Consider the following 19,524-nt stretch of genomic DNA (forward strand, 5'->3'; position numbering starts at 1 on the left):
GTGTGTGTGATTGTGTGTGATTGTGTGTGACTGTGTGTGTGACTGTGTGTGTGACTGTGTGTGTGACTGTGTGTGTGATTGTGTGTGACTGTGTGTGACTGTGTGTGTGACTGTGTGTGTCATTGTGTGTGTGACTGTGTGTGTGACTGTGTGTGTGACTGTGTGTGTGATTGTGTGTGTGACTGTGTGTGACTGTGTGTGTCATTGTGTGTGTGACTGTGTGTGTGACTGTGTGTGTGACTGTGTGTGTGATTGTGTGTGACTGTGTGTGACTGTGTGTGTGACTGTGTGTGTCATTGTGTGTGTGACTGTGTGTGTGACTGTGTGTGTGACTGTGTGTGTGATTGTGTGTGTGACTGTGTGTGACTGTGTGTGTCATTGTGTGTGTGACTGTGTGTGTGACTGTGTGTGTGACTGTGTGTGACTGTGTGTGTGATTGTGTGTGTGACTGTGTGTGTGACTGTGTGTGACTGTGTGTGACTGTGTGTGACTGTGTGTGTGACTGTGTGTGACTGTGTGTGTGACTGTGTGTGTGTGTGTGTGACTGTGTGTGTGTGTGTGTGTGTGTGACTGTGTGTGTGACTGTGTGTGTGACTGTGTGACTGTGTGTGTGACTGTGTGTGTGTGTGTGTGACTGTGTGTGACTGTGTGTGACTGTGTGTGTGACTGTGTGTGACTGTGTGTGTGACTGTGTGACTGTGTGTGTGACTGTGTGTGACTGTGTGTGTGACTGTGTGTGTGACTGTGTGTGTGTGTGTGTGTGTGTGACTGTGTGTGTGACTGTGTGTGTGACTGTGTGTGTGTGTGATTGTGTGTGACTGTGTGTGTGACTGTGTGTGTGACTGTGTGTGTGTGTGTGTGTGTGTGACTGTGTGTGTGACTGTGTGTGTGACTGTGTGACTGTGTGTGTGACTGTGTGTGTGTGTGTGTGTGTGTGACTGTGTGTGACTGTGTGTGTGACTGTGTGACTGTGTGTGTGACTGTGTGTGACTGTGTGTGTGACTGTGTGTGTGATTGTGTGTGTGACTGTGTGTGACTGTGTGATCGTGTGTGTGACTGTGTGTGTGACTGTGTGACTGTGTGTGTGACTGTGTGTGTGTGTGTGTGTGTGTGACTGTGTGTGACTGTGTGTGTGACTGTGTGTGTGATTGTGTGTGTGACTGTGTGTGTGATTGTGTGTGTGATTGTGTGTGACTGTGTGTGTGACTGTGTGTGTGACTGTGTGTGTGACTGTGTGTGTGATTGTGTGTGTGACTGTGTGTGTGATTGTGTGTGACTGTGTGTGTGACTGTGTGTGACTGTGTGTGTGACTGTGTGACTGTGTGTGTGACTGTGTGTGACTGTGTGTGATTGTGTGTGTGACTGTGTGTGACTGTGTGTGACTGTGTGTGTGACTGTGTGTGTGTGTGTGTGTGACTGTGTGTGTCATTGTGTGTGTGACTGTGTGTGTGTGTGACTGTGTGTGTGACTGTGTGTGTGACTCTGTGTGTGTGTGACTGTGTGTGTGACTGTGTGTGTGACTGTGTGTGTGACTGTGTGTGTGATTGTGTGTGTGACTGTGTGTGACTGTGTGTGTCATTGTGTGTGTGACTGTGTGTGTGACTGTGTGTGTGACTGTGTGTGTGATTGTGTGTGACTGTGTGTGACTGTGTGTGTGACTGTGTGTGTCATTGTGTGTGTGACTGTGTGTGTGACTGTGTGTGTGACTGTGTGTGTGATTGTGTGTGTGACTGTGTGTGACTGTGTGTGTCATTGTGTGTGTGACTGTGTGTGTGACTGTGTGTGTGACTGTGTGTGACTGTGTGTGTGATTGTGTGTGTGACTGTGTGTGTGACTGTGTGTGACTGTGTGTGACTGTGTGTGACTGTGTGTGTGACTGTGTGTGACTGTGTGTGTGACTGTGTGTGTGTGTGTGTGACTGTGTGTGTGTGTGTGTGTGTGTGACTGTGTGTGTGACTGTGTGTGTGACTGTGTGACTGTGTGTGTGACTGTGTGTGTGTGTGTGTGACTGTGTGTGACTGTGTGTGACTGTGTGTGTGACTGTGTGTGACTGTGTGTGTGACTGTGTGACTGTGTGTGTGACTGTGTGTGACTGTGTGTGTGACTGTGTGTGTGACTGTGTGTGTGTGTGTGTGTGTGTGACTGTGTGTGTGACTGTGTGTGTGACTGTGTGTGTGTGTGATTGTGTGTGACTGTGTGTGTGACTGTGTGTGTGACTGTGTGTGTGTGTGTGTGTGTGTGACTGTGTGTGTGACTGTGTGTGTGACTGTGTGACTGTGTGTGTGACTGTGTGTGTGTGTGTGTGTGTGTGACTGTGTGTGACTGTGTGTGTGACTGTGTGACTGTGTGTGTGACTGTGTGTGACTGTGTGTGTGACTGTGTGTGTGATTGTGTGTGTGACTGTGTGTGACTGTGTGATCGTGTGTGTGACTGTGTGTGTGACTGTGTGACTGTGTGTGTGACTGTGTGTGTGTGTGTGTGTGTGTGACTGTGTGTGACTGTGTGTGTGACTGTGTGTGTGATTGTGTGTGTGACTGTGTGTGTGATTGTGTGTGTGATTGTGTGTGACTGTGTGTGTGACTGTGTGTGTGACTGTGTGTGTGACTGTGTGTGTGATTGTGTGTGTGACTGTGTGTGTGATTGTGTGTGACTGTGTGTGTGACTGTGTGTGACTGTGTGTGTGACTGTGTGACTGTGTGTGTGACTGTGTGTGACTGTGTGTGATTGTGTGTGTGACTGTGTGTGACTGTGTGTGACTGTGTGTGACTGTGTGTGTGACTGTGTGTGTGTGTGTGTGTGTGTGACTGTGTGTGTGACTGTGTGTGTGACTGTGTGTGTGTGTGTGTGTGTGTGTGACTGTGTGTGTGACTGTGTGTGTGACTGTGTGCCCTTTTGTGTGTGATTTTGTGTGTGATTGTGTGTGATTGATTCTGTGATTGATTCCCTGATTCTGTGATTGATTTTGTGATTGTGTGATTGGTTCCCCGATTCTCTGATCAATTCCCCATTTTCTGATTGATTCCCTGGTTTTCTGACTGGTTCCCTGATTCTCTGATTGATTCCCTGATTCTGTGATTGATTCCCTGATTCTGTGATTGATTCCCTCATTCTCTGACTAATTCCCCATTCTGTGATTGATTCCCCGATTCTCTGATTGATTCAGTGATTCTCTGATTGATTCAGTAATTCTCTGATTGATTCCCTGATTGTGTGATTGATTCCCCGATTCTCTGACCGATTGCCCATTCTCTGATTGATTCAGTGATTCTCTGATTGATTCAGTAATTCTCTGATTGATTCCCTGATTGTGTGATTGATTCCCCGATTCTCTGATTGATTCAGTGATTCTCTGATTGATTCAGTAATTCTCTGATTGATTCCCTGATTCTCTGATTGATTCCCCGATTCTCTGACTGATTCCCCATTCTCTGATTGATTCTGTGCCATCTGCCAGTTCAGGGCTGCTCTCCAGCCCTGCCTGTGCCAGGCACCCAGCAGCTGATGGCCGCTTCTGTTTGCTTTGAGGGCTCCTGAAGATAAAGCTGCTGCAGTTTGGAGCACTCCTGTGAGCAGAGATCGACTGCAAGGAATATTTGTCAGAACTGAGACAGAACCAGAAGTAAATAAGTGATAAACAAATGTGTTTCTGTGCTGTCCTGGTGACAGCTTTCTGCAGCAGGGGATGGAGCAAAACCTCAGGGAAATGCAGCAAAATATTCTTTTTTTAGCCCAGACACAAAGGCACGACCTTCCCTTCTCCCCGGGGACGGGGGGGGGTCACAGCTGGGCAGTGGCTCCTGGGCAGGTGACACTGTCACCGTGGCACAATTCCACGTGCCATTCCTGCTGGGAATTCCAGCTCTCCATCCCCCGCAGTCAACCCCTGCCCCAGGGAGCTTTTCCAAGCGGGGAGTTCACTGCTCTGCCCACGCTGAGGCAAACAGAATCGCCACTCTCACACGCACAAACACACTTCTCTCCTGGGTTATGTGCAGGGACACGTCGGGGGAAGAGCCAGGGCTTGGAAAGAAGAGGTAAAAAAAGGAATTATCCACGTGGAGCCCCCGGGCAAGGAGCACCTGTGGAAGGAGGGCTTTGAGGGGGGACACTGAACATTCCCCACCGCTCCGAGGCACCTTCGGCGAGCCCCTGGCAAAGGCTGAACAGCTGCACCGGAGGTGTGTTTGTGGCTGCGGCCTCAGCGGATTCCCAGAGCTTTCCGTTTCCGAGGGCTCATGAAATCCCTCAGGAACGAGGGCCAGCAGCACTGAGCAGCACCCCTGGGCACCTTCAGTTCACCTGGGGCTGGACCTGCTCCCAGCCCAGGTCTGAATTCCCATTTCTGATTCTCCATGCCTGGGGGTGCCCAGCCCAGAGCATCCCTCAGCTGCCTCCAAAAATATCAGAGAGTTATGGGATGGATTGGGTCAGGAGGACCTTCAAAATTCCCCTCCCTTCCCCTGTCCCGGGGCAGGGACACCTGCCACTGTCCCAGGGTGTCCCAGTGTCCAGCCTGGCCCTGGGCACTGCCAGGGATCCAGGAGCTGCTCTGGGCACCCTGTGCCAGGGCCTGCCCAGCCTGCCAGGGAGGAATTCCCAATTCCCAGTCTCCCATCCATCCCTGCCCTCTGGCACTGGGAGCCATTCCCTGGCTCCTGTCCCTCTGTCCCTTGTCCCCAGTCCCACTGCAGCTCTCCTGGAGCCCCTTCAGGGGCTCTGAGCTCTCCCTGGATCCCTCTGGGCAGAACTGAACACGGCAGCGGTGATTCTCTCCTGGGTGGAAATGTAGAAGATGGTCCAGGAGCACGGCCTGGCCACGTGCTGAGGGGCCAGAGGAGCTCTGAGGGTGTCCAGGGGGAGGGACAGGGCCTGAACCTGCCTGGGGACAGAAGCACTGACAGAGGAACAGGGCACAGGAGGGGAAATATCCATTCCTGCAGTGATTTCAAATAAATTAATGGAACCAAACGACATTTGATGGGCTTGGACTGGTCTCACGGAGGAGACAGGATAATTTCCCTTGGTCTGAGGGGCTCCTTGGCTGTAAAGAGCAGAGAAATGCTGGGTTTTGCTGCAGCTGGGGCACCACAACCCCAGGGTGAGCCCCAGGATGGGACGGAGGGGCTGGGGAAAAGGGGGATCAGGGGGGACCTTGTGGCTCTGCACAGCCCCTGCCAGGAGGGGACAGCCAGGGGGGCTCTGCTGCCAGGAACAGGGACAGGAGGAGAGGGAGAGCTGGCAATGGGGAGGCTGGAAGGGATGGAGGTGCCTACAGGACACTGAGCAGAACACTGGGCTTTGCCTCGCTGGCTGTTTGCTTTTTAGGTCACAAGAAAAAGTGAATTCAGGCATTAAAATCCTGATCTTTCAGCTCAGGCCTATTCCTCCACAGCAGCAGTTGTCACAGGGTGGTTATTCTCATGTTTTCAACGGCAGGGAATCACACAAAGAGGTTTCTGTGCTGCCCTGCTGATGAATGGCTGCGTTCAGTGTCCCAGGAGCAGCTGGGACTGTCCTGTCCTGTCCTGCCCTGCCCTGTCCTGGGGCAAGGAGGGGCTGGAACCAGCCAGGGGGCATGGAATGGGTTCACCCAGTGCCACCCCTGCCATGGCAGGGACACCTGCCACTGTCCCAGGAGCTCCCAGCCCCAGTGTCCAGCCTGGCCCTGGGCACTGCCAGGGATCCAGGGGCAGCCCCAGCTGCTCTGGGCACCCTGTGCCAGGGCCTGCCCACCCTGCCAGGGAACAATTCCCAGTTCCCAATCTCCCATCCAGCCCTGCCCTCTGGCACTGGGAGCCATTCCCTGGCTCCTGTCCCTCCAGGCCTTGTCCCCAGTCCCTCTGCAGCTCTCCTGGAGCCCCTCCAGGCCCTGCCAGGGGCTCTGAGCTCTCCCTGGATCCTTCTCCTCTCCAGGGATCCCCTCCCGTGCCCAGCAGTGCCTGGTGCAGCCTGGCAGCCTGCAGGGGCAGATCGCCTTCCCAATGAATTCCATTTTCTCCTCCTTCCAAAACTGCCCCCACTCCAGCGGATCCCTCTTTGCTCCATATTTGGGGCAAATAAAGCAAATCCTGGGCCTGGATCCTGGGGGGAGCTGGAGCCCTACAGCACCAAGGAGGAACCTCTGATGGAGGAACAAACCTCTGAGAGAGAAACAAAGATCTGATGGAGAAACGAGGATCTGATGGAAAAAAAAAAAAAAACAAAACCTCTGATGGAGAAACAAGGATCTGATGGAGGAACAAGAATCTGATGGAGAAACAAGGATATGATGGAGGAACAAGGATCTGATGGAGGAACAAGGATCTGATGGAGAAACAAAGATCTGATGGAGGAACAAGGATCTGATGGAAAAAAAAAAAACTCTGATGGAGGAACAAGGATCTGATGGAGGAACAAGGATCTGATAGAGGAACAAGGATCTGATGGAGGAACAAAGTTCTGATGGAGAAATAAACTTCTGATGGAGAAACAAGGATCTGATGGAGGAACAAGGATCTGATGGAGAAACAAGGATCTGATGGAGAAACAAGGATCTGATGGAGAAATAAAGCTCTGATGGAGGAACAAACCTCTGATGGAGAAACAAGGATCTGATGGAGAAATAAAGCTCTGATGGAGGAACAAACCTCTGATGGAAAAACAAACCTCTGATGGAGAAACAAACAACTGATGGAGAAACAAACCTCTGATGGGGAAACAAAGATCTGATGGAAAAACAAACCTCTGATGGAGGAACAAAGATCTGATGGAGGAACAAGGATCTGATGGAAAAAAAAAACTATGATGGAGAAACAAGGATCTGATGGAGGAACAAGGATCTGATGGAGGAACAAGGATCTGATGGAGGAACAAGGATCTGATGGAGGAACAAAGCTCTGATGGAGGAACAAACAACCCAAAATGCTCCTCAGAACGGGAAGGGTTGGGCAGGACACGACCTCTGGCTCCCACTGTAAATCCAAGAGACTTTCAGCTTTTCCCAGAGATCCAAGAGGCTCCTGGGAATCCCTGCTGTGCTTTGCTGATGCCCTTGCAGTGTTTTCCAGCCCTGAGGGTGCTCAGGGATGGGTTGAGCCCAGCCCTTCCCGTCCTGAAGGTGGCACGCAGGCAGAACTGCAGCTTCTCACATTTCCATCCATCATTTCTTCCAGCACAGAGAACATATTATTGTTTTAGGAACACATCTGGCTTTCAAGCAGAAGCCAGGGGGGAAGTGGCCACTTTGAGCAGCTCCAGCCACTGAAATGCAGCTCCCAACCCCCTCCAGCTGCAATTCCAGCTGCAATTCCAGCTGCCAGGATGTGCCAGAGCCTCCAACAGGGAAAATGAACCCCTTCATCTCAGCCCCTGCCTCAGGGACTGAGCTGGGGCAGGAGGAGCTGCAGTAGATCCTGGGGAGAGCACTGCCATCAGCAGAACAGGGATAAAAGGGATTTTCCAGGGGAAAAGCCCCTGTCCCCTCCCTCCCCTCTCTGCCACCTGCACCTCCTCCAGCAGCCAGGGGACAGAGCCCCTGCTGCTGCACCCACCCAGGTGCCGGATGGCTCCAGGCTCCAGCCTGCTCCAGACTGGGGAATTCCATCCCAAAAAGGGGTGGGAATGTGCTGAGAGACACACGGAGCCTCCTGCAAGCTGGGGCAGGAGCCAGGGGTTCACTCCTGACTGCCCAGGGCTGCTCCCACCTGCTTTGGGGCCACTGAGGCTCAGAGGGAGTCACTGAGCATGGAAATGCCCCAGACAGGGACCCAGGGCACCCCCAGCAGTCAGAATCCCAGAATCCCAGAGTCCCTGAGGCTGGAAAATCCCTCCCAGCCTGTGCCCCATCCCCACCTTGTCCCCAGCCCAGAGCTCTGAGTGCCACGTCCAGGAATCCCTGGACACCTGCAGGGATGGGCACTCCAACCCTCCCTGGGCAGCTGTGCCAGGGCCTGAGCCCCCTTTCCATGGGGAAATTCCTGCTGGATCCCGGGCTGGCAGGGACCTGCCAGGGCTGTCTGTTCCCCCCTCCCATGGGAAAGGCAGCCTGGAAATGTTCTCAGACCCCTGAGAGCCCCCAGGGCCCCCCCAGGCACTGCCCACGGAGCAGAAACCCCAGGGAAGGATTTCCAGGCAGGATTTTGGTGCAGGCAGCTTGAACCCACACACGGGACTGGGTCTGTCGAGAAGAGCAGAAGGAAAAACCCCTGGAGCTCAGCTCTGCCTGCAGCTGCTGGGAATGTGGGCTCTGCCCTGCCTCTGGAGCAGCCCTGGCCACTGGACAGGCCAGCTCGGCTCCTCAATCCCTGCAGGAATAGTTATTTACTCACCCATTACCTGCAGGAATAGTTATTTACTCACCCATTCCCTGCAGGAATAGTTATTTACCCACCCATTCCCTGCAGGAATAGTTATTTACTCACCCATTCCCTGCAGGAATAGTTATTTACCAACCCATTCCCTGCAGGAATAGCTATTTACCCAACCATTCCCTGCAGGAATAGTTATTTACTCACCCATTCCCTGCAGGAATAGCTATTTACCAACCCATTCCCTGCAGGAATAGTTATTTACTCACCAATTCCCTGCAGGAATAGTTATTTACTCACCCATTCCCTGCAGGAATAGCTATTTACCCACCCATTCCCTGCAGGAATAGTTATTTACCCACCCATTCCCTGCAGGAATAGTTATTTACTCACCCATTCCCTGCAGGAATAGTTATTTACCAACCCATTCCCTGCAGGAATAGTTATTTACCCACCCATTCCCTGCAGGAATAGTTATTTACCCACCCATTCCCTGCAGGAATAGTTATTTACTCACCCATTCCCTGCAGGAATAGTTATTTACCAACCCATTCCCTGCAGGAATAGTTATTTACTCACCCATTCCCTGCAGGAATAGTTATTTACTCACCCATTCCCTGCAGGAATAGTTATTTACCAACCCATTCCCTGCAGGAATAGTTATTTACCCACCCATTCCCTGCAGGAATAGTTATTTACCCACCCATTCCCTGCAGGAATAGTTATTTACTCACCCATTCCCTGCAGGAATAGTTATTTACCAACCCATTCCCTGCAGGAATAGTTATTTACTCACCCATTCCCTGCAGGAATAGTTATTTACTCACCCATTCCCTGCAGGAATAGCTATTTACCCACCCATTCCCTGCAGGAATAGTTATTTACTCACCCATTCTCTGCAGGAATAGTTATTTACTCACCCATTCCCTGCAGGAATAGTTATTTACTCACCCATTCCCTGCAGGAATAGTTATTTACCAACCCATTCCCTGCAGGAATAGTTATTTACTCACCCATTCCCTGCAGGAATAGTTATTTACTCACCCATTCCCTGCAGGAATAGTTATTTACTCACCCATTCCCTGCAGGAATAGTTATTTACTCACCCATTCCCTGCAGGAATAGTTATTTACCAACCCATTCCCTGCAGGAATAGTTATTTACCAACCCATTCCCTGCAGGAATAGCTATTTACTCATTCCCTGCAGGAATAGTTATTTACTCACCCATTCCCTGCAGGAATAGTTATTTACCCACTCCCAGCTCTGCCCCTCGCTGCTCCCCTCAGATTTATTCCTTGGCAATAAGTCACCGTTCAGGGCTTTCCTGCTCACCCCCACCCCAACTCACACCCCAGGAGCAATCCCAGCCCCAGCTCCAGCCCGGACACCTCTCCCAGGAGCTCTGGGTGAGGTGGGAGCCTGGGGCCACCTGAGAGGTGACACAACGGGACAGGGTGTCCCCCCCCCGGCCAGAGGAGCAGCCTGGGACACAAAACCAGCTCGGGAAGGCAATTCCAGTTAAAGGAAAGGCAAAACCTCCTCAGGAAAGGCAAAACCTCCTCAGGAATTCCCTCCTCCACAGCCAGGTGACAGCATCAACTCAGTGCAGAGGAATCCCTCTGGAGAGAGCCCAGCAGCTCCTGCAGAGGATCCTCCCCAGGAGAGCTGCACCTGCCCTGCAGGTCTGGGAGGCTCAGGGGAGCTGGAACTCCTGGAATCCCCCCCTTTCCCAGGAAAAACCCAGGGAGCCAGGGGGTCTGGCAGGCTCAGGGGAGCTGGAACTCCTGGAATCCCCCCCTTTCCCAGGAAAAACCCAGGGGACCAGGGGGTCTGGCAGGGTCAGGGGAGCTGGAACTCCTGGAATCCCCCCCTTTCCGAGGAATAACCCCCAGCCGAGGCTCCTGTACCTTTTGGTTGGCGTGGGTGCTCCGGAGGACACGTGGGTCACCATGGCCTCGTTCATGTTAGTCATGGGCCTGGGGGGGCTGCAAGAGACAGGGATCCTGTTAGAGAGCAGGAAAATCAACAAGGAAACAGCCCAGCACTGACAGGGATCCTGTTAGAGAGCAGGAAAACAACAAGGAAACAGCCCAGCACTGACAGGGATCCTGTGAGAGAGCAGGAAAACAACAAGGAAACAGCCCAGCACTGCCAGGGATCCTGTGAGAGAGCAGGAAAATCAACAAGGAAACAGCCCAGCACTGACAGGGATCCTGTGAGAGAGCAGGAAAACAACAAGGAAACAGCCCAGCACTGCCAGGGATCCTGTGAGAGAGCAGGAAAACAACAAGGAAACAGCCCAGCACTGACAGGGATCCTGTCAGAGAGCAGGAAAATCAACAAGGAAACAGCCCAGCACTGACAGGGATCCTGTGAGAGAGCAGGAAAACAACAAGGAAACAGCCCAGCACAGACAGGGATCCTGTTAGCAGGAAAACAACAAGGAAACAGCCCAGCACTGACAGGGATCCTGTGAGAGAGCAGGAAAATCAACAAGGAAACAGCCCAGCACTGACAGGGATCCTGTTAGAGAGCAGGAAAACAACAAGGAAACAGCCCAGCACTGACAGGGATCCTGTGAGAGAGGAGAGAAACCACCAGGGACAACCCAGCACTGACAGGGATCCTGTGAGAGAGCAGGAAAACAACAAGGAAACAGCCCAGCACTGACAGGGATCCTGTTAGCAGGAAAACAACAAGGAAACAGCCCAGCACTGACAGGGATCCTGTGAGAGAGCAGGAAAACAACAAGGAAACAGCCCAGCACTGACAGGGATCCTGTGAGAGAGGAGAGAAACCACCAGGGACAACCCAGCACTGACAGGGATCCTGTTAGAGAGCAGGGAAACAACAAGGAAACAGCCCAGCACTGACAGGGATCCTGTGAGAGAGCAGGAAAATCAACAAGGAAACAGCCCAGCACTGACAGGGATCCTGTGAGAGAGGAGAGAAACCACCAGGGACAACCCAGCACTGACAGGGATCCTGTGAGAGAGCAGGAAAATCAACAAGGAAACAGCCCAGCACTGACAGGGATCCTGTGAGAGAGCAGGAAAATCAACAAGGAAACAGCCCAGCACTGACAGGGATCCTGTGAGAGAGCAGGAAAATCAACAAGGAAACAGCCCAGCACTGACAGGGATCCTGTTAGAGAGCAGGAAAACAACAAGGAAACAGCCCAGCACTGACAGGGATCCTGTGAGAGAGGAGAGAAACCACCAGGGACAACCCAGCACTGACAGGGATCCTGTGAGAGAGCAGGAAAACAACAAGGAAACAGCCCAGCACTGACAGGGATCCTGTGAGAGAGCAGGAAAACAACAAGGAAACAGCCCAGCAGTGACGGGGATCCTGTAAGAGAGCAGGAAAACAACAAGGAAACAGCCCAGCACTGACAGGGATCCTGTGAGAGAGCAGGAAAATCAAAAAGGAAACAGCCCCAGCACTGACAGGGATCCTGTGAGAGAGCAGGAAAACAACAAGGAAACAGCCCAGCAGTGACGGGGATCCTGTGAGAGAGCAGGAAAACAACAAGGAAACAGCCCAGCACTGACAGGGATCCTGTGAGAGAGCAGGAAAATCAAAAAGGAAACAGCCCCAGCACTGACAGGGATCCTGTTACAGAGGAGAGAAACCACCAGGGACAACCCAGCACAGACAGGGATCCTGTTAGAGAGCACAAAAACAGCCCAGCTCTGCCAGGGATCCTGTTAGAGAGGAGAAAAACCAACAAGGAAACAGCCCAACACAGACAGGGATCCTGCCAGAGCAGAGTTCCACGATCCTGCCAGAGCAGAGTTCCACAAGGGAAGAGCCCAGCAGTGCCAGGGATCCTGCCAGAGCAGAATTCCACAAGGGAAGAGCCCAACACTGCCGGGGTCCTGCCAGAGCAGAATTCCACAAGGGAAGAGCCCAGCAGTGCCGGGGTCCTGCCAGAGCAGAGTTCCACAAGGGAAGAGCCCAGCAGTGCCGGGGTCCTGCCAGAGCAGAATTCCACAAGGGAAGAGCCCAGCAGTGCCGGGGTCCTGCCAGAGCAGAATTCCACAAGGGAAGAGCCCAGCCCTGGGGCACTGCCCATCCCTGTGCCCCGTGGCAGTGCCAGGCAGGAGCAGCAGCAGGAATTGCCTCACAGGACACCCGAGGAGGGCTTGAGCCGTTCCCAGCCTTTGTCCCAGATTCCTGGCGCAGCCCCAGGACCCTGCCCCTCCTCTGGACACCAGGAGTGCCCTGCAGACCCAGCTTGGTACACTCCCCTCTTCCCAGAGCCCAGGGGTGCAGGGAATCAACAACCACTGACCCAACCCTGGGTGCCCAACAGCTGGAAGCACCGAGGATGGGATCCCTGCAGGAATTCCTGCCTCCTCCTCCAGGATGTGAGGGAAAAACCCCTTCCCACCCTCACTCAGGATGGATCTGAAACGATGGCGCTGCACCTTCAGTGCTCCCCCAAACACAACACTTCACCAAAAAGTGACTGGCTTGGCTGGGAGGCTTCACTGGGAAGGAGCTCCCTGCAGCCCCGAGGAGCAGGAACGGGGGATGAGCCCCTCGCCGTGCCAGAGCCCATGGAATTCCATCCCATGGGAGTGGGGATGAACCCCTCACCCTGCCAGAGCCCATGGAATTCCATCCCTTGGGAGTGGGGATTTAATTCCATCCCTTGGGAATGGAGATTAGCCTCTCATTCTGCCAGAGCCCATGGAATTCCATCCCTTGGGAGTGGGGACTGAATTCCATCCCATGGGAATGGGGATGAGCGCCTTGCCGTGCCAGAGCCCATGGAACTCCATCCCATGGGAGTGGGGATGAACCCCTCACCCTGCCAGAGCCCATGGAATTCCATCCTTTGGGAGTGGGGATTTAATTCCATCCCTTGGGAATGGAGATTAGCCTCTCATTCTGCCAGAGCCCATGGAATTCCATCCCTCGGGAGTGGGGATGCCAGAGCCCATGGAATTCCATCCCTTGGGAAGGAGCAGCTCTCCCTGCCCCTGTTGCTCCTCCCTGAGCCAGCACAAGGAATCCTCCAGCCCCGTCTCCAGCCAAGCCCTGCCTGTGCCCCAAGCCCCACGTGTGGCTCTGCCACAAGCACCTGCAGCTCCTGCAGCCAAATCTGGAATTCCCAGCCCCATTAGCTGGGATTTTCCTTCGGGAGAGATCCACAAAACTCACAAGCACCTCCTCAGTGCTCCAGTGACTCCTTTGGATGCAATTGCCCATTTGCCAGCTGCTTTTGGTGCCACTCCTGGGCATCCCCACAGCTCCTCCTGGCTCTGGAGTGTCCCCAGCTCTGCAGCTCAGTCCTCACCAGCAGGAGAAAGGCAGAGGGAAAGGCCCAGGATGGAGATCAGGGGTCGGGCTCCTGACCCTGGAGGTCTTTCCCAGCTGAAACAGTTCTGGGATTCCAGCTCTGATCACACCCAACAAAGCCTCTCCCAGCCCTGGGCATTTCTGGGGATGGACCCATTTTTGGGGAATATCTCTGGGAAACCTCTGTCAGGAGGGCCCCGTGTTTGCTGGCACAAGCACGACAGAACCACGAGAATAAAAACAGAATTATTCACGAAATCAACACAGTCAGGAGCCCTGGAGCAGCAGGATCTGTGTGCCCTGCAGCACAACCCCACCCCTCTGCCCTAAACTTCTGCTTCCAAAGGACACAAAAAAGGGACAGGAGCGGGTCTGCCTGTCTGAGACACTCCTGAGAGCCATGGAAAAACAGCCTGGAAACACCTAACATATTTAAATCAGGGTTTTTACCGTTGAAAGGAATATTTAAATGAAAAATATTCTGGACTCAGCTACTGAGGAGGGATTTTTGTGGCTTGATAACCTCAACAGGAATCCAAACTGTCCAGGCAGGAATGGTCAGTGAGGGGAATGCTCAGCAGGGAATGGTCAGTAGAGGAGTGGACAGCAGGGAATGGTCAGCAAGGAATGGTCAGAAGGGGAATGGTCAGTAGGGAATGGTCAGCAGGGAATGGTCAGCAAGGAATGGTCAGAAGGGGAATGGTCAGTAGGGAATGGTCAGAAGGGGAATGGTCAGTGAGAGGAGTGGACAGCAGGGAATGGTCAGCAAGGAATGGTCAGAAGGGGAATGGTCAGTGAGGAGAATGGTCAGCAGGGAATGGACAGCAGGGGAATGGTCAGCAAGGAATGGTCAGCAGGGAATGGTCAGAAGGGGAATGGTCAGTGAGGAGAATGGTCAGTAGGGAATGGTCAGTAGAGGAGTGGACAGCAGGGAATGCTCAGCAGGGAATGGTCAGAAGGGGAATGGTCAGAAGGGGAATGGTCAGAAGGGGAATGGTCAGCAGGGAATGGTCAGCAGGGAATGGTCAGTAGAGGAGTGGACAGCAGGGAATGGTCAGTGAGAAGATTGGACAGCAGGGAATGGACAGCAAGGAATGGTCAGCAGGGAATGGTCAGTGAGAGGAGTGGGCAGAAGGGAATGGTCAGCAGGGAATGGTCAGAAGGGGAATGGTCAGTAGAGGAGTGGACAGCAGGGAATGCTCAGCAGGGAATGGTCAGAAGGGGAATGGTCAGAAGGGGAATGGTCAGCAGGGAATGGTCAGCAGGGAATGGTCAGTGAGAAGATTGGACAGCAGGGAATGGACAGCAAGGAATGGTCAGCAGGGAATGGTCAGTGAGAGGAGTGGACAGCAGGGAATGGTCAGCAGGGAATGGTTCGTAGGGAATTGTCAGTGAAAGGAGTAGATAGCAGGGAATGGTCAGCAGGGGAATGGTCAGTGAGAGGAGTGGACAGCAAGGAATGGTCAGCAGGGAATGGTCACTGAGGGGAATGGTCAGCAGGAAATGGTCAGCAGGGGAATGGTCAGCAGAGGAGTGGACAGCAGGAAATGGTCAGTAGGGAATGGTCAGTGAGAAGATTGGACAGCAGGGAATGGACAGCAAGGAATGGTCAGTGAGAGGAGTAGACAGCAGGGAATGGTCAGCAGGGGAATGGTCAGCAGAGGAGTGGACAGTAGGAAATGGTCAGTAGGGAATGGTCAGCAGCTCTCTATATATTACTGCATTCTAAAACCCCAAACTCTCAGTTTTCCACCCTGTGACATCACACACTCCTAACCAACTCCACACGCGTAATCCCAGTGCTCTCACTCAGTTTTGGAAGCTTCTCCAGGGCCTCAGGCCACATGCAGTGCTCTCCTGGGGTCAGAGTCTGCCAGCACAGAAAGGATAAAATTCCCAGCCCGCGCCAACCCTCGCAGGGCACAGCTCCTGCCCCAAATCCCACCTGAACCCGTCCCTGGGGGCTTTGGGACCACGAGCAGTCCCTGCCTCTCCTGAGCACTGTCTGTGGATGTTCTCCTCCTGCTGGATGAGCCCTTGTGCTCCCAGCACTCTCTGGGGATGTTCTCCTCCTGCAGGATGAGCCAATGTGCTCCCAGCACTGTCTGGGGATGTTCTCCTCCTGCAGGATGATCCCTTGTGCTCCCAGCACTGTCTGGGGTTGTTCTCCTCCTGCAGGATGAGCCCTTGTGTTCCCAGCACTGTCTGGGGATGTTCTCCTGCTGCAGGATGATCCCTTGTGCTCCCAGCACTGTCTGGGGATGTTCTCCTGCAGGATGATCCCTTGTGCTCCCAGCACTGTCTGGGGATGTTCTCCTGCAGGATGATCCCTTGTGCTCCCAGCACTGTCTGGGGATGTTCTCCTCCTGCTGGATGATCCCTTGTGCTCCCAGCACTGTCTGGGGATGTTCTCCTGCAGGATGAGCCCTTGTGCTCCCAGCACTGTCTGGGGATGTTCTCCTGCAGGATGAGCCCTTGTGCTCCCAGCACTGTCTGGGGATGTTCTCCTGCAGGATGAGCCCTTGTGCTCCCAGCACTGTCTGGGGATGTTCTCCTGCAGGATGAGCCCTTGTGCTCCCAGCACTGTCTGGGGATGTTCTCCTGCTGTGGATGAGCCCTTGTGCCCCCAGCACTGTCTGGGGATGTTCTCCTCCTGCTGGATGAGCCCTTGTGCTCCCAGCACTGTCTGGGGATGTTCTCCTGCAGGATGATCCCTTGTGCTCCCAGCACTGTCTGGGGATGTTCTCCTGCTGTGGATGATCCCTTGTGCTCGCAGCACTGTCTGGGGATGTTCTCCTGCAGGATGAGCCCTTGTGCTCCCAGCACTGTCTGGGGTTGTTCTCCTCCTGCAGGATGAGCCCTTGTGCTCCCAGCACTGTCTGGGAATGTTCTCCTCCTGTTGGATGAGCCCTTGTGCTCCCAGCACTGTCTGGGGATGTTCTCCTGCTGGATGATCCCTTGTGCTCCCAGCACTGTCTGGGGATGTTCTCCTGCTGTGGATGATCCCTTGTGCTCCCAGCACTGTCTGGGGATGTTCTCCTCCTGCTGGATGATCCCTTGTGCTCCCAGCACTGTCTGGGGATGTTCTCCTGCAGGATGATCCCTTGTGTTCCCAGCACTGTCTGGGGATGTTCTCCTGCTGTGGATGATCCCTTGTGCTCCCAGCACTGTCTGGGGATGTTCTCCTGCAGGATGATCCCTTGTGCTCCCAGCACTGTCTGGGGATGTTCTCCTGCTGTGGATGATCCCTTGTGCTCCCAGCACTGTCTGGGGATGTTCTCCTCCTGCTGGATGATCCCTTGTGCTCCCAGCACTGTCTGGGGATGTTCTCCTGCTGTGGATGATCCCTTGTGCTCCCAGCACTGTCTGGGGATGTTCTCCTGCTGTGGATGATCCCTTGTGCTCCCAGCACTGTCTGGGGATGTTCTCCTCCTGCAGGATGAGCCCTTGTGCTCCCAGCACTGTCTGGGAATGTTCTCCTGCTGTGGATGATCCCTTGTGCTCCCAGCACTGTCTGGGGATGTTCTCCTGCAGGATGATCCCTTGTGCTCCCAGCACTGTCTGGGGATGTTCTCCTGCTGTGGATGATCCCTTGTGTTCCCAGCACTGTCTGGGGATGTTCTCCTGCAGGATGATCCCTTGTGTTCCCAGCACTGTCTGGGGATGTTCTCCTGCAGGATGAGCCCTTGTGCTCCCAGCACTGTCTGGGGATGTTCTCCTCCTGCAGGATGAGCCCTTGTGCTCCCAGCACTGTCTGGGGATGTTCTCCTCCTGCTGTGGATGATCCCTTGTGTTCCCAGCACTATCTGGGGATGTTCTCCTCCTGCAGGATGATCCCTTGTGCTCCCAGCACTGTCTGGGGATGTTCTCCTGCTGTGGATGATCCCTTGTGTTCCCAGCACTATCTGGGGATGTTCTCCTGCAGGATGATCCCTTGTGCTCCCAGCACTGTCTGGGGATGTTCTCCTGCAGGATGAGCCCTTGTGCTCCCAGCACTGTCTGGGGATGTTCTCCTCCTGCAGGATGATCCCTTGTGCTCCCAGCACTGTCTGGGGATGTTCTCCTCCTGCTGTGGATGATCCCTTGTGTTCCCAGCACTGTCTGGGGATGTTCTCCTGCAGGATGAGCCCTTGTGCTCCCAGCACTGTCTGGGGATGTTCTCCTCCTGCAGGATGATCCCTTGTGCTCCCAGCACTGTCTGGGGATGTTCTCCTCCTGCTGGATGAGCCCTTGTGCTCCCAGCACTGTCTGGGGATGTTCTCCTCCTGCTGTGGATGATCCCTTGTGCTCCCAGCACTGTCTGGGGATGTTCTCCTCCTGCTGTGGATGATCCCTTGTGTTCCCAGCACTGTCTGGGGATGTTCTCCTGCAGGATGAGCCCTTGTGCTCCCAGCACTGTCTGGGAATGTTCTCCTGCTGTGGATGATCCCTTGTGCTCCCAGCACTGTCTGGGGATGTTCTCCTGCAGGATGAGCCCTTGTGCTCCCAGCACTGTCTGGGGATGTTCTCCTGCTGTGGATGAGCCCTTGTGCTCCCAGCACTGTCTGGGGATGTTCTCCTCCTGCAGGATGATCCCTTGTGCTCCCAGCACTGTCTGGGGATGTTCTCCTCCTGCTGGATGAGCCCTTGTGCTCCCAGCACTGTCTGGGGATGTTCTCCTCCTGCTGTGGATGATCCCTTGTGCTCCCAGCACTGTCTGGGGATGTTCTCCTCCTGCTGTGGATGATCCCTTGTGTTCCCAGCACTGTCTGGGGATGTTCTCCTGCAGGATGAGCCCTTGTGCTCCCAGCACTGTCTGGGGATGTTCTCCTGCTGGATGAGCCCTTGTGCTCCCAGCACTGTCTGGGGATGTTCTCCTGCAGGATGAGCCCTTGTGCTCCCAGCACTGTCTGGGGATGTTCTCCTGCTGTGGATGATCCCTTGTGCTCCCAGCACTGTCTGGGGATGTTCTCCTGCTGGATGATCCCTTGTGCTCCCAGCACTGTCTGGGGATGTTCTCCTGCTGTGGATGATCCCTTGTGCTCCCAGCACTGTCTGGGGATGTTCTCCTGCTGTGGATGATCCCTTGTGCTCCCAGCACTGTCTGGGAATGTTCTCCTGCTGTGGATGATCCCTTGTGTTCCCAGCACTGTCTGGGGATGTTCTCCTGCAGGATGAGCCCTTGTGCTCCCAGCACTGTCTGGGAATGTTCTCCTCCTGCAGGATGATCCCTTGTGCTCCCAGCACTCCCAGAGCAGCAGGAAATGAAGGAACAGCTGCTTTTTTGCAGGGAACATCACTCACCAAACCCCAGCCCGAGGCTCCTCACTCCTTTCACGTTCTCCCATCTAGAGAACATCTCTCACTGCCTCTGCCTCCTCCCCGTGCCAGGCCCAGGATCAGCTCCCTGCTCCTCGGGAGCAGCCCAGTGTGAAAAATGCACATTTGATGATCGGCTTTTCGCAGGTATTACAATGAGTATTACACGTGTCATGTGAGAAAGTTATGCTGTGGTAATTCTCTCGAGTGGTGTGTTAAATATAGTTCCAGGTTACAACACAATGTTAAAATAGAAACTGTGTGATGTAAGATACTTTTTACTAGCTCAAGGAAGGGATGAGATAATCATTAAACTCTTCACACAGAGATAACAGCAACGGGAAATCTAAAGAGTTACAGCCTCCTTATGGGAAAACACAAACATCCTTCCACCTTCTCTCCGTCTTTATGGAACCACCAGGATTAAGGGGAAGAAGTTGACAAAAACCAGAAAAATTTTTAATTTGCAAGGAATTTATGCACCATGTATGAGATGTATGAATATGCAACAGGCTGTTGCTTTTAAGGGCTATTCCTTTGCTCACAAGGCATGGTTTTGGCAGCTCAGTGCCCAAAAAACATCCGGACATCCGAAATTCTTTGGTTTTTATTGTCTTGTAATGGTCATA

At 53.6% G+C, this 19,524-nt stretch overlaps 1 protein-coding gene across 3 annotated transcripts in view; it reads right to left on the reverse strand.

Annotated features, from left to right (window-relative positions):
* DTNB (dystrobrevin beta) overlaps window positions 1–19,524 on the reverse strand; it is a 193,242-nt gene that overhangs the window by 105,375 nt on the left and 68,343 nt on the right. For all 3 annotated transcript variants that reach the window (XM_068183104.1, XM_068183103.1, XM_068183105.1), the window contains exon 11: window positions 10,195–10,272. In XM_068183104.1, coding sequence (XP_068039205.1) covers window positions 10,195–10,272 — 78 coding nt within the window. The remainder of the gene's footprint in view (window positions 1–10,194; window positions 10,273–19,524) is intronic.

The sequence above is a fragment of the Anomalospiza imberbis genome, chromosome 3 (assembly GCF_031753505.1).
Source record: "Anomalospiza imberbis isolate Cuckoo-Finch-1a 21T00152 chromosome 3, ASM3175350v1, whole genome shotgun sequence".
Taxonomy (NCBI): Eukaryota; Metazoa; Chordata; class Aves; order Passeriformes; family Viduidae; genus Anomalospiza; species Anomalospiza imberbis.